General features: G+C 35.4%; 2 protein-coding genes across 2 annotated transcripts in view; one reads left to right on the top strand and one right to left on the bottom strand.

Moving 5' to 3' along the window:
- Positions 1-141: 141 nt before the first annotated feature.
- On the bottom strand, positions 142-2,169 carry LOC107711003 (serine protease 27-like). The gene is made up of 8 exons (XM_016515905.1): positions 2,121-2,169; positions 1,941-1,961; positions 1,696-1,858; positions 1,335-1,603; positions 1,102-1,247; positions 737-1,001; positions 250-360; positions 142-149 (listed from the first exon to the last, which is right to left on the bottom strand). Exons 1-8 carry the CDS (start codon positions 2,167-2,169, stop codon positions 142-144), a joined length of 1,032 nt encoding a protein of 343 aa, XP_016371391.1.
- Positions 2,170-3,867: 1,698 nt separating this feature from the next.
- LOC107711002 (transmembrane protease serine 9-like) overlaps positions 3,868-13,560 on the top strand; it is a 26,816-nt gene continuing 17,123 nt past the window's right edge. Inside the window, exons 1-7 of the mRNA XM_016515904.1 lie at positions 3,868-3,916; positions 4,022-4,042; positions 4,130-4,298; positions 4,406-4,674; positions 4,762-4,907; positions 5,008-5,350; positions 5,443-5,553. Of these exons, the coding sequence (XP_016371390.1) occupies positions 3,868-3,916; positions 4,022-4,042; positions 4,130-4,298; positions 4,406-4,674; positions 4,762-4,907; positions 5,008-5,350; positions 5,443-5,553 (1,108 nt within the window). The remainder of the gene's footprint in view (positions 3,917-4,021; positions 4,043-4,129; positions 4,299-4,405; positions 4,675-4,761; positions 4,908-5,007; positions 5,351-5,442; positions 5,554-13,560) is intronic.

Below are 13,560 nucleotides of genomic sequence, written 5' to 3'. Positions count from 1 at the left end.
ATTCTTTGCTGATTTAAAGAAATATTTTGTTATATAACCTGTACTTGATGCATGAAATTGTTGCACAGAATGTATAAACAAATTGAAAACATATAGTGCAGGTGAGCCATTCAGAGGATCGTGCCAGCCAAGAGTTATTTACTAATACCCTGTAGAGACACAAAAACAAACAAAGCTGAAGACTTCTAGACTAAAGAATTCAGAATTTGAATCATGTTTGGTTTGTGTTTCAGAATTATGATCACTTACTGCATATCTTTATATAATCCGCACAGCAGTTTATGAGGCAGCGAGGACTGCAGTTGGAGCGGTTGCGGAAGTCAAATTTCTCACCACATCTCCCTTGACAAGAGGTTGAGGCTACAACAAAAAGACGTTATCAAGCAGAGAAGTACGTAGTGTTAATGAGAATTCACGAAAGAAGATATTTTGATAAATCAGTTGTCTCTGACTTCCAGTGTATGGACAAAAAATATAATGGTAACCAAAACTATTTAGGTAACAACATTCTTCAAAGCATCGTTTCTTACAGAAATAGTAAATTCATTTAGGTTTTGAATGATATAAATGGGGAATAAGTGATTTTGACAGAATTTTCATTTTTAGGTGGACTATCCCTTTCAGGATATATAAGTGTGTAGAGTATGAGAAAGAGTTACTGTAACTGGGTGAAAGAGTAGTAGTTGCTGGTCTTATGGTAGTAGAAGTTTTGGGGTGGTAGTAGTTGGTGATTTAGTAGTAGTAGTTGGAGAAGTTGTAGAAGTGGCTGATGTAGAAGCAGGTGAGGCTGTAGAACCAGACTGGCATGTGCTTGTAGGGTTGAAGGTGACAAAACCCGGCAGGTTCTGGCCAATGTTGTTGGTGATCCAGCTCTGATACTGTGACACGCGGGTGTAAACACCAGGTGCGTTGGGATCGGCACAGCCATAACCCCAGCTGGTGATACCAGACTGAACCCACACCAAACACTGCTTGCTCACCATTGGACCACCAGAGTCTCCCTACGCAAAGACAGAGAGGAGACGTTTTTCTTTGAGCAATATATTAGAAGAACCTAATGGACTTTCAGATACGCAGCATGTTTTGAAATGGTTGTTGTACCTGGCAGGTGTCTTTGCCTCCCTCCATTAAACCAGCACACATCATGTTGCTGGTAACAGATCCAGAACCCAGAAGAGTATTACATCGATCATTAGCCACCACTGGAACCATAGTCTCCTGCAGGATCCCAGGAGCAGGTAAACTCACTGAACACCAAAAACACACACAACCTTCTATTAGTGATGTTAGGAAGAGATGCATATGTGAATTAATGGATTTGCATGTGTTTGTACCTCCAGACTGAACAGATCCCCAGCCTGTGATCCAGCTGCTGGTGCCAAAAATGAAGATGCTGCTCTGGGCTGCCAGACACACGGGTCTAATATAGTCATTAAAGGTGACTCTGGCAGACAGCCGGAGCACAGCAATGTCATTGTTGTTTGTGGTCCTGTCGTAGGAGGGGTGGACAATGATCGTAGTGACATTTCTGCTGATTTCATTGGCATTGACTCCTTGCTGCGTCCTCCTTCCCAAATACACACGCAGACTGGATGCGCTGACACTAAATACAGTCAGAGAAAAGTGAGAAAACAAAAACATACATCTAATAATCAAAACAAAACAAGTGCTTTCGTGTATTTAGGTGAATCTTACCCAGGTAAGCAGTGAGCTGCTGTCAGCACCCATTCATTGTTGATGAGGGAGCCTCCGCAAAAATGACGTCCAGAAGTGTGCAGACTGACCTGCCACGGCCATGAACCCTCAGAGGCATCCACACCGCCCACAACACGAGTGTTTAGAGGAGCCTGTCCACAAACTATGAGAGAAACAGACAGATGTGCAATTCTGTAAAACTATATGATTCATATGAACATATGAAGAATGAGACAAACTCTTACCGTTCAGCTGAGAAAGTGAACCTGTAGCGGAAAAGACAGAGCAGCACATATTAAATAGGAAAGATTTCATGGACATCTAGCTATGTGTGACATCCTCTTACTAATTAATTTAATGAAATTATCCCTCTTGAACATGTACTGCTGATGAAGTTTCTACCTTAAGCAAGTAAAAGTCCTTACCTTGAACACATAAGAGCAGGGCCAAACCGACACGCGTTAACCTCCACATCTTTACAAACCGTCTCTTCTCTTGCAGAATGGATGGAGATGGTGGATTTGGTTCTCTTTGCTCTTACAACCCTTTTATATATTCATTTCTCCAGTCTCTGCTCGCCATTTGTCTAATTACTTTAATGTCGCACTAATCCATTTTTAATATCATTTTCTGCTCCTCGCCCTGTTTTCACAATGCAGACCCAAATTTTCTTCTTAACATATTACATGCAAAGTTTTTTCCAGACATTTTATTAATTCATTCTATAATCGGGCAGGATGTTCATGTTATATAATAATTTATTGCTGTTTGATCTAGCTGAGAATAGTAAGTCTAATGAGGATGTGTACTCTACATCCAGGTAATTATAATAACATTAAAGATTATATAATTATAATAAATCACATCACATATATCAATTTATTTTCAAATAACACTTGTTTAAACATATCTTATATATCTACTAGATAGATAGATAGATAGATAGATAGACAGATAGATAGATAGACAGATAGATAGATAGAGACAGAGTGAAAGATAATTATATTTAGAAATTCAAATGAATGCTGTGTTGAAAAAATGATGATCAGCTAATATGTGTTGTTTTTCTTGCTTGTTTTCTGAGATTATGAATAAACACCTAAAAGAATGATAGCTATTGCTTGAACTTTATGATTTATTTTGAAATATGAAATTTAAATAGCTGGAACGCTACAATTGCAACATTGATTCACCTGCCCTCTGTTACACTTTTACAATGACACTGTAAAATTTCTGATTGCCACATGCTGCCTTTAAGTCATAATTAGTGTCTCATTAGTGTCTCAAACTAACAAATACTGTCATTTTTGTACTTGTGTGTTTCGCCAACACTTTTTTTGTACCTGTTTGTCACAAATCCAGATAAACTGAGCTTAGCTTAATTGCTGTGGTGACAGATGTCTCCTGTAAATAATCAGCTCACATTCTCTCACATGTTGCTCTGCATTTTCATATCTGAAATCAAACTGCCTACTAAACTGCAAATGTTTGTTTTGGATCATTTAATTGTTCCAGAATTACAAAAAAAGTCAATGTAAGGAAAAAAACGGAATATTTGATCACTTTCACTGGAATTTAAATGTAATTTCTATTATTTTTGTAACAAAGCATGGCTATTTGTTTAAACTTCAAGTATAATCTTTTGCCATTTATTCTTTATATTTTACTTTAAATCTCAAAAAAAATTTCCACTGTTCTTAAAGGAATAGTTAGTTCACTCAAAAAACTGAAAATTATATTTTGTCCTTTTTTTCCATGCAATGGTGAAATGAGAATGGTGATTGCTGTGTCATTCCTAACATCTGCTTTTCTGTTCCACTGTTTGAAGTCAAACAGGTTTGTAACAACATGAGGGTGAGTAAATAATGCATTTTTGGCTAAACTATGAACACCCTGTTCGAATTAGACTGAGATTAACAAAACTGATAATCTCTGAAAACAAAACTTGCATATTAAGTGAATTTAGTTCTAGAATACATGTTTAACAGGCTTCCATTATGAAAACAGGGCGAGGAGCAAAAATAATAGTAAAAATAGATTAGTGCGACATTAGAGTGATTAGACGAGTGACAAGCAGAGACGGGAGAAGTGAATATAAAAAGGTTTTGTGAGCAAAGAGAACCAAATTCACAATCTCCATCCACCCTGCAAGAGAAGAGACAGTTTGCGAAGATGTGGAGGTTAACGTGTGTCGGTTTGGCCCTGCTCTTATGTGTTCAAGGTAAGGTCTTTTACTTAGAAACTTCATCAGCAGTACATGTTTCTGCCATGGTCCTGGTTTATGAGGGATAATTTAATGTGTGCTACTCTGTCTCTTCCACTACAGGTTCACTTTCTCAGTTGAATGGTAAGAGCTTGTCACATTCTTAAGATGTCAGCTTTTTTTGAACAGAAATGTGCAAGAGAACAATCTCCCTCTCTTTCTTTCTCATAGTTTGTGGACAGGCCCCTCTGAACACCCGTATTGTGGGCGGTGTGGATGCATTTGAGGGTTCATGGCCATGGCAGGTCAGTCTGCACAGCTCCAACTTCGGAGGTCATTTTTGCGGTGGCTCCCTAATCAACAGTGAATGGGTGCTGACTGCAGCTCACTGTTTACCTGGGTAAGATTCACATCAGTATTCAACTATTCATCCAAACCACGGGCTCTGAGGCTGTTTTTACACTATTGATTGATTCTTTTCTTTTCTTCACCTTCATCTGTTTTCAGTGTCAGCGCATCCGATCTGCTTGTGTACCTGGGAAAGAAAACACAGCAAGGAGACAATACCTATGAAATCAGTAGAAATGTCATCTCCATCATCGTCCACCCCTCCTACAACAGTCAAACCAGCGACAATGACATCGCTCTGCTCCGTCTCTCCTCCGCAGTCACTTTTAATGACTATATTAAACCCGTGTGTCTGGCGGCGCAGAACAGTGCCTTCCCTTCTGGCACCAGCAGCTGGATCACAGGCTGGGGATCTGTTCAGTCTGGAGGTACAAACACATGCAAATCCATGAATTCACATATGCATCTCTTCCTAACATCACTAATAGAAGGTTGTGTGTGTTTTTGGTGTTCAGTGAGTTTACCTGCTCCTGGGATCCTGCAGGAGACTATGGTTCCAGTGGTGGCTAATGATCGATGTAATACTCTTCTGGGTTCTGGATCTGTTACCAGCAACATGATGTGTGCTGGTTTAATGGAGGGAGGCAAAGACACCTGCCAGGTACAACAACCATTTCAAAACATGCTGCGTATCTGAAAGTCCATTAGGTTCTTCTAATATATTGCTCAAAGAAAAACGTCTCCTCTCTGTCTTTGCGTAGGGAGACTCTGGTGGTCCAATGGTGAGCAAGCAGTGTTTGGTGTGGGTTCAGTCTGGTATCACCAGCTGGGGTTATGGCTGTGCCGATCCCAACGCACCTGGTGTTTACACCCGCGTGTCACAGTATCAGAGCTGGATCACCAGTAACATTGGCCAGAACCTTCCAAGATTCGTCATTTGCAACCCTTCAAGCACATGCCAGTCTGTTTCTACGGCCTCACCTGCTTCTTCATCGCCTATTTCTGCTGCCACAACTGCTTCTACTGCATTGCCTGTTTCTACGACCTCACAAGTTTCTGCTACCTCAAGAACAACTACTACTTTTAGACCTCCACCCAATCAGTGTAACTCTCTTTCACACACATGTACACATTAATGTCTTCTTATTACCACTCACTTCTCTGCATAATGCTTGTTTAAATGTTTTTTGTTGTAGCCTCAATTTCTTGTCGTAGAAGATGTGGTGAGAGATTTGACATCCGCAACCGCTGCAACTGCAATCCTGGCTGCCGCAGAAACTGCTGTAGGGATTATGAAAGGCAATGCCGTAAGTCCAAATACACTGGCAACTGTTTATCATGTTTATAGTTTTGAAATAATACTCAAATAACTGAGACAGTAAATTACTCCAGCAGTATCTTAAAAGACCAGAAGCCCTTCAGCTCTGTCTGTTTTTGCAGGGAATCACAGGTGGTAATTTTTTGGTTGGCCTAAGCTTCTACACGGCTCCCCTTCTTTCTCTTTATATATATATATATATGTTTCAGTTTCTTCAAACATTCTATAAGCTGTGCAAGTACAGCGATTAGAACAAATGTATACACATTTCTTTAAATCAGCCCCAAATTACCAACATTTAAATACATTTTCCTATTGAGAATGAAGATTTCTTTAAATTCATATTTGTATGTCAAATAAAAAATAAAGATTTAAATTAATTTCATATAGAAAGTACACAAAATAATGATATATTTAGATTACATAATATCTAGCATTACTAGCATTAAGTGATAATATAACTTGAGTCTTGTTTGTAATCTGTATCTGTGTAAATGATTAAATAAATAATTTGCATCATCTGACTTTAAAGTATCTTGCTGTAATAAATTACACCAACAGGGGGCGTTGTTTTACATTTGCCATGTTCAAAACATTAATGAGCACACATGTCGTCTTTCTAACAAAACTCTTTACCACACACACACACACAAGGTTTTGTGAAACCTTTTGTGAAGAAAAGGTTGCTTTTCAATGTATGAAAAATTCAGCCAAGCTTATAATGAACACCGATGTTAAACTAATTTTTCTAAAAACTCAAAGATCATATTAGTTTAGTAGAAAAAAAATCCTAAAATAATAAGGTCATATAGAGCATAACACAGTCTCGGAGATAAGAAGTGGATTATCCTTCTCCTGAAATGTTTGTCTTTTCATCCTGAAATGTGAGGCAAATGTTGGATCACAATAATTAGGAAACACAGTTTCCACAAATCCCTGCACTCTATTGGGATGTTCTCTTTTATTCTGGAATTTATAGTGACTGTAACATGGAGCGTATTTTGCAGTATTAAACACGTGTTTATACCGATTTCATCAGGCTCCGAAAATTCTTCAAAAAGAACACAAAGAATGGCCTTCTCAGCTGCCATAGTTGCAACTCTTGCGTCATCAGAACAGTGTGTTCAACGCACCACCGTTTCCGTTTAAAAAACGTTTTGCACCGTTTTGTCGGGGCTGAACGAAGGCCTGGTGTATTACAATGCTAAATACATCTAAAATACATTGTGGAACATTAATAAACATGTACAAAATTTTCTGTGGAATAAGTCAGCTTTTTTGTTTAAGGCTATAAAAAAAAAATGGTAACACTTTATTTTAAGGTGTCCTTGTTACACATGTTCCATGTACTTATAACAATTAATTATGCATAATTACATGCGAGTAACTCTAAACCAAACCCTCATTCTTACCCTAACCATATAGTAAATACATGTAGTTAATTAATATTACTCAGTACTAAAATGTATAACAAGGACATCTTAAAATAAAGTACAACCAAAAACACATTTTACTACATCTGTGAGGAGGTGTAAGTGACATTACTACTTGACTTTTTTACATTCAACATCTTCTAACAATAATATTCACAATTAAAATAATAAAAATGTTTAGGAAATTATGTTGTGTAGTCCTACCATTATTAAAAATGTCATAAAACTTGAGCTTATTCAAAAACTAAACTTCAGTTTAACTTCAATGGGCTATACATCAGTAAATACTGCTGCTGTCTTAAATTTCAAGGTAACTAGGAACAAGGATATAATAAATCATCACTACAGCTCATGCACATAACATCTCACTAACAATAAACCCACAAACCACAAAGTGGGGCTACCACCAGGATTTTTCACTACAATAGCTGTTAAAGCTTGGGAAAAAAGGTGAATGACTTACTTAGAAGGGGAGGTGCTTTTTAGAAAGGCAGTACATGATTCAGGATGAGGTCATGGTCTATAAGGAAGTAACAAGCATCTCAATGGAAAAATTAAGTCTGGCAATCATTAGAGGCAACACTGTTGACTCAGTACCAGGATTTGAAAAGCTTCACAACCTATGGTGATAAAATGTATTATTATTATTTTTTAGGGTGAATATAATCAATTTAACATAAAGCATTATTTTTTCCCACTATGTGAGTATTTTAACCTCCAAAAACTACCAATACATAGCACTTGCAACAGAAAAGGCTCTGGATGCTGCATGGACTTAAAGGGATAGTTCACTCAAAAATAAAAATTCTGTCATCATTTACTCACCCTCAAGTTGTTCCTGTGTGAGTTTCTATCTTCTGCTGAACACAAAAGAAGATATTGAGAAGAATGTTGGTAAACAAACCATTAACTTCCATAGTACGGGGAAAAAATACTATGGAAGTCAACTGTTTGGTTAACAACATTATTCATAATATCTCATTTGTGTTCAACACACTGTAAAAAGTAATGAGTTGAACTTACTTGGAAAACCTGTGGAAACTGATTGCCTCAAATTTCTCAAGCAAATTAGTTTATAATTTTTGAGTTAATAAAACTTACTGTAACTTTGTATAGGTAACTTGTGTATATGTATAGGTTACCAGAAAACTTGAGTGTTGGTAACTCAATTTGACAAGTTCAGCCAACTTAGAGATTTAAGTTAAGCTTAGTGCACAGAACTCAAACAAAACAGTTCTCTTAACAAGTCTGCTTTGTTCACATTACTAGACAAATGTGTGGAAACTGATTGCCTTAAATTTCTCAAGTAAGCTGTACTCAAAACTTAAAGTTGTTAATACAAAGACAGAAAACAGATTGTTAGCACAACAATAGGGCATTTATTTGTTTAATAAAACAATGTTACTTCAAGTCATTACTTTTTAGGCATGCTATCAAATCAACAATTTAACATTGTAAGAAAAATTGCACATACTGCACTCAGGAAATAAATAAAAAAAAAAAAACCCATCAACATCCCTTTTATGACACCTTGTAAATCTAGATTTACCATTTTCTAGAATTACCTTTTTCTAAATCAATAATGGTCAATCATGAACAATTACACTGAAAAATGCTCCATCACACCACAATGACATATTTCTACATCAGAAGATTTTTCAGAGGTTGCATTCTAGGTTCAGCCATTGAATGAAATCAAAGGTGTCCTTCAGTACTGGAGGATACTATAATTTCATAGCATAAATGAGTCCAAAGAGCAGGCATATGTCTTGGAGAGGATTTTCCAGATCATCCAATACAATTGTACCTTCCAAAATTATTGCAGTAGATGTGGCATTAAAAGCAGTGAGTTAGGTATGGCTCTAGAGTCCTCAGCTCAGGGATCACGGTCAATACACCAGACAATGGAAACATACATTTAATCCAACAAACTAGATGCTCTTAAGTACTGTTTACTAAAGTTGTTTAGTTTAACTACTGCATCCACCAGAAAGTTCTCATAACACAGTATAATTAAGTAAATTCAACAAATTTGTAAAAATCAGTTAGGCTTACTTGCTTTTCTTAAGTAGATTCAGTGATTACTTTTTACAGTGCAGAAGAAAGAAGCCCAGAAGAAGGGACCTATTTGTTTGGTGCACCAATGCCGATGCGCCATCTTGGGTCTCAGATATCAAATGTAGGAAAACAAAACAGCCTCAGAAGACTTTTGTATTAATAATACAGTAGGCCTAAATATTGTTGCAGTGTTTGTCTTGTTGCTAGGTCAATTGTTTTCATATTGTAATCAGTGCTGGGTAGTAACTGATTACATGTAATCTGGATTAAGTATTCCTAAACAGATTCCAAAAATTAAGTACTATTAAGTATAATTAGAGTATATTACATTTTAAAATGCTCATAATCAGATTACAGTTACATTTTACTACAGACTACATGATTACATATCACACAATGACAGTAAATTATTCATCATTTATTGATTCTCCTTAATTATTTTTTTCTCTTTTAAATTTTCCTTTCTAAAAATCCTACTGTGTGTCATCCCATTTAGCCTTAAATGTATTCGCATATAAATTTGAAAACCATACTTCTGAATTGTACTTCTCAAGTTATCAAACCATGTATAATGGTCTCCTTGATATAAATTGGCAAGGGACTGATCTATCTCTTTGCTTTTTTATAACAATATGGCATGTTTAATGATAAGTTTACAACAAGTTAGCAAAAAAATTATTTAAAAAAAATCTAAAAAGTAGTCAGAATACATTACCCAAAATTAGTAAATTAGATGATGTTACTAACTATAAAAAGTAACGGATCTATGGGTCTAGAATTTGTAAGTAATCTACCCAACACTGACTGTAATTATTTTTTTTCATACCCGAAACTTTTAAATAATATACAGGTAAAATTGGAAAATACTTTCAACTCAAATAAATATTTGTCCAAAATATGTCCATGTTTATTTTATATGATGAGTTGCCCACACCAGTCTTTATCGCAAAATAAAGCTGAACAGGATGATCAGGACTTCAATGAAGATTAAAACATATAAAATAAGGTTACACTTTATTTTAAGGTGTCCTTGTTACACATTTTACGTGTACTTACTATTATAATAACAATAAATTATGCATAATTACATGCAAGTAAACTTAAGCCAAACCCTATTCCTAACCCTAGCCATATAGTAAGTACATGTAGTGAATTAATATTCCTCAGCACTTAAATGTATAATTACACTGTAATAAGGACACCTTAAAATAAAATGTAACCCAAAACAAATGTAATCAGTTACAGTTACTGAGAAAAAAATGTGTAATTAAATGACAGTTACTTATAGAAATATTAATTGCATTATGCCAGTGCAAAGATTTGATTTCAAAAACAGTATCATAGCAATTAAACTATATCTTATGATTTTAAATCTGTATTTAACTTCAGAACAATCTCAAAGATGCTGTGCTAAAGTCTGATTTTGTGGTGGTCTCTGCTTTAAAACTAAATTATAATCGTAATTCAAGTGTTAACCCCGCGTGCTTTAAATGTTTCAAAATGATTAACAGTTGAAAACATTTGTTAGAAACTTAGAAACTGAAATAGTTATACTACTTATTACATTTTAAATAGGGTAACTTGTAATCTGTAACCTATTACATTCCAAAGTGACCTTCCCAGCACTGTGTGTTCCGAAATGGCTTTAAGGATAATATTTTACAGTCAGTGTGAGTGAAAATGATTCATGACTAAATGCTTCAAAACCTGTTTGTCATGAAGTGCTCACTCTTCTGTCCGAAGAGTGTTCCGTGTCATTTATCTGACATCACAAAGCAACATTTTCATGGTACAATGAACTCTTTAATCACAAAAGATCAGGATTTTACAAAATATCACCACTCTATGAGGAATTGCACAACACATCATGACATTTCAATCTTATGACCCCAACCGAACATTAGTATAAACATTGCTTAACAAATCTCTAACCTTTCCTCAAATAGTTACCGGTTTGTACACTTGACTATGCATATTTACATGGTACATGATTACACTGTGTGATGTTACATAAGCACAGTCTTAATATCTTTGTAATGTCTTATTGTGTGTCTTTTTACATCCTTGTCCTTGCATTGTCTTGATGTTCCTGAGATACTTGTTTAAGGGATTTTTTCCACATGATGACTTGCTGAAATTCTGGTGAAATTCCTTTGTGCCATTGTAACTGCTTCCAACTTGCGTCATTGCAAATGTACCACAGTGACATGAGTACAGTACTTATGGCTTAGAAAAGTGAAATTTTTTTTTGAGGTCATACATTAATATAGTCATACAGTTTTGTATAGGTTCTAAGCCTTAATATTTTGAACTTACTCTGTACCTAAATACATTACAACATTTCTGATTTATTTTCGTAAGAATGACAAATAACTAAATGCAGAGAATTTAAATTACCAGTATTTTGTTGGTACTTGCTAGTAATTACGATGATTACCATTTGGGGTTGTGTTGTTATATACTGTACTTTATAGAGACACAAGACGATCTTATCTGGATCTGGTGTGTATCTACTTCTACATTAAACTGAACTATTCTTGTGACTTTCTGCAGTGGATCCTTCATAGTAAATGGATGCCATTCATGCTCTAGTTGCTAAGCAAGTAGTAATTTAGCAGATGCTTTTGTCCAAAGCAATTTACAGTATTCTTGATATAAGAAAAATCCTCCTGCAGCAACCTTAGCTATAGGTGCTTCGCTCTAGGCCATGGTGATTATCATTCCTTCACCCAGAAGCATTCTGATCACCAGCCCTTAGCCACTATCACACCTGCCCTATTTTGTAAATGAATTTGGTTTTGGAACATAATCTAGAACACTTAAAGTAAAAACAAAAAATGCATCTCGCAATTCTAACTTTATGTAAAGTAGTTTTGTTAAAGTCACTGTTTTATGAGTGCCAAAGTGTTTTTGATGTTTGCTATGATATAAGATGATTTTGAGATGTGTTTTTTCCCTCTGTTTCAATACATTTTGGAAATTTGGAGATTTAAAAGTCCAGGTTTGAATGAATACTGAATTACTGCTGCTTTATCATATTATTGTGCTACTATATGCAGATAAATGATAATGTTTGTTATTGTATTTGCAGTTTTTTTTTTGATGGCATTGAAGCAATTTTCGCAAGCAAGACTACATTTTCTGAACACAACAGATCATAAAAATGCACCTTTTTCCAAACATTTCAGCATACTTTAAATCATGTTAGTATAAAACACAAATTATCCTTTTCACTACACAAAATGTGTAATATTCATCACTATGCATTTTTTAAATGAATTTTTAATCTGCTTTTCATAATGCAAAATCTATCAATCTTTTCCTTTGCATATCTTCTCATTCAGTTAAATGTGTATCATCAGTCAAATTTGTGTATAATTTATTCCAGCTGGTCTTAATTGTTAATCAGTAAATCATTTGGTACAGTACATTTATAGATTTCTATATGTGTGCAATTTTCGAAATGAATAACTAAATATAATAAAATAATTACAGTAAAAGGGATTTACTTCACATTATAACCAAAATGTTTATAAATTGTGTGTGTTTGGTTCAGGTATAACCTACGTTATGATGGCAATATTTTTTTTTTTTTTTGAAAAACTAAAATAGCAGTTTTGTGTGAGGGCTAGATTTAGGGGTAGGGCCAGGGTAAAGGGATATAAAATAGAGTTTGTACAGTATGACACATGGAAACTCAGGAACGTGTGTGTGTGTGTGTGTGTGTGTATGAGAGAGAGGGAGAGGGAGATGTGCCTTGCATTATTTGCTATTTAAATAACTGATTATTAAATAGAAATAAGATTATACTGTTGGTTTTGGTGATTTAACCAGATGTCCTCAGTATAGATTTTTTGAAACAATGATTATGAGGAAAGAAAATATGTGTACGAAAGCATGAAATCAGGTTTTGAAAGAATGACTAGCTGTGTTACAAGTGTAAGATTTGAAGAACCTCAGACACTTTGATCTTTTGAAATATGGACAATATACACCAGAGTTCCTCAATAGGTGGTTTGGCCCGCGCTAATTTAAAATAATGTGGCATGAAAATTCAAACGCAGCATCAGAAAGCTACATTAACTTACATCGTGTCTACAGACGCGATCGATGCGGCGTGACGCAATAAAATACAAGAACTCGTTATAATCAGTGATGCTGTCTTGGATGCGGTGCGACACGATAAATCCCCACTGCTGACTCGTTCTATTTATACCGTACTGACACAACGTTCAAATGATTTGCAATGCTTTGTCGCGTCCAGTGTAGATACGATGTGACAGCAAAACATGGCAAGTGTGTAGAAAAGAAAAGTGGACATGGAAAATAGATGATTCAAATGTGAATGGACTGAACAGTTTTGAGTGACTGAGTGAGTGACATATCTTTGTTATGGAATACACGTGTTGGTTCGCAGTGAGTTCACAGTTTTAACGTACAAGTTTGCTTTAATTTATTTTCAAGATCTGAGGTAAAATATCTATTGTTGCTTTCACTATGGCTAT

This window comes from Sinocyclocheilus rhinocerous, unplaced genomic scaffold (genome assembly GCF_001515625.1).
Source record: "Sinocyclocheilus rhinocerous isolate Xijiao unplaced genomic scaffold, SAMN03320098_v1.1 scaffold85, whole genome shotgun sequence".
Lineage (NCBI taxonomy): Eukaryota > Metazoa > Chordata > Actinopteri > Cypriniformes > Cyprinidae > Sinocyclocheilus > Sinocyclocheilus rhinocerous.
This window is presented reverse-complemented; position numbering and strand designations above follow the sequence as displayed.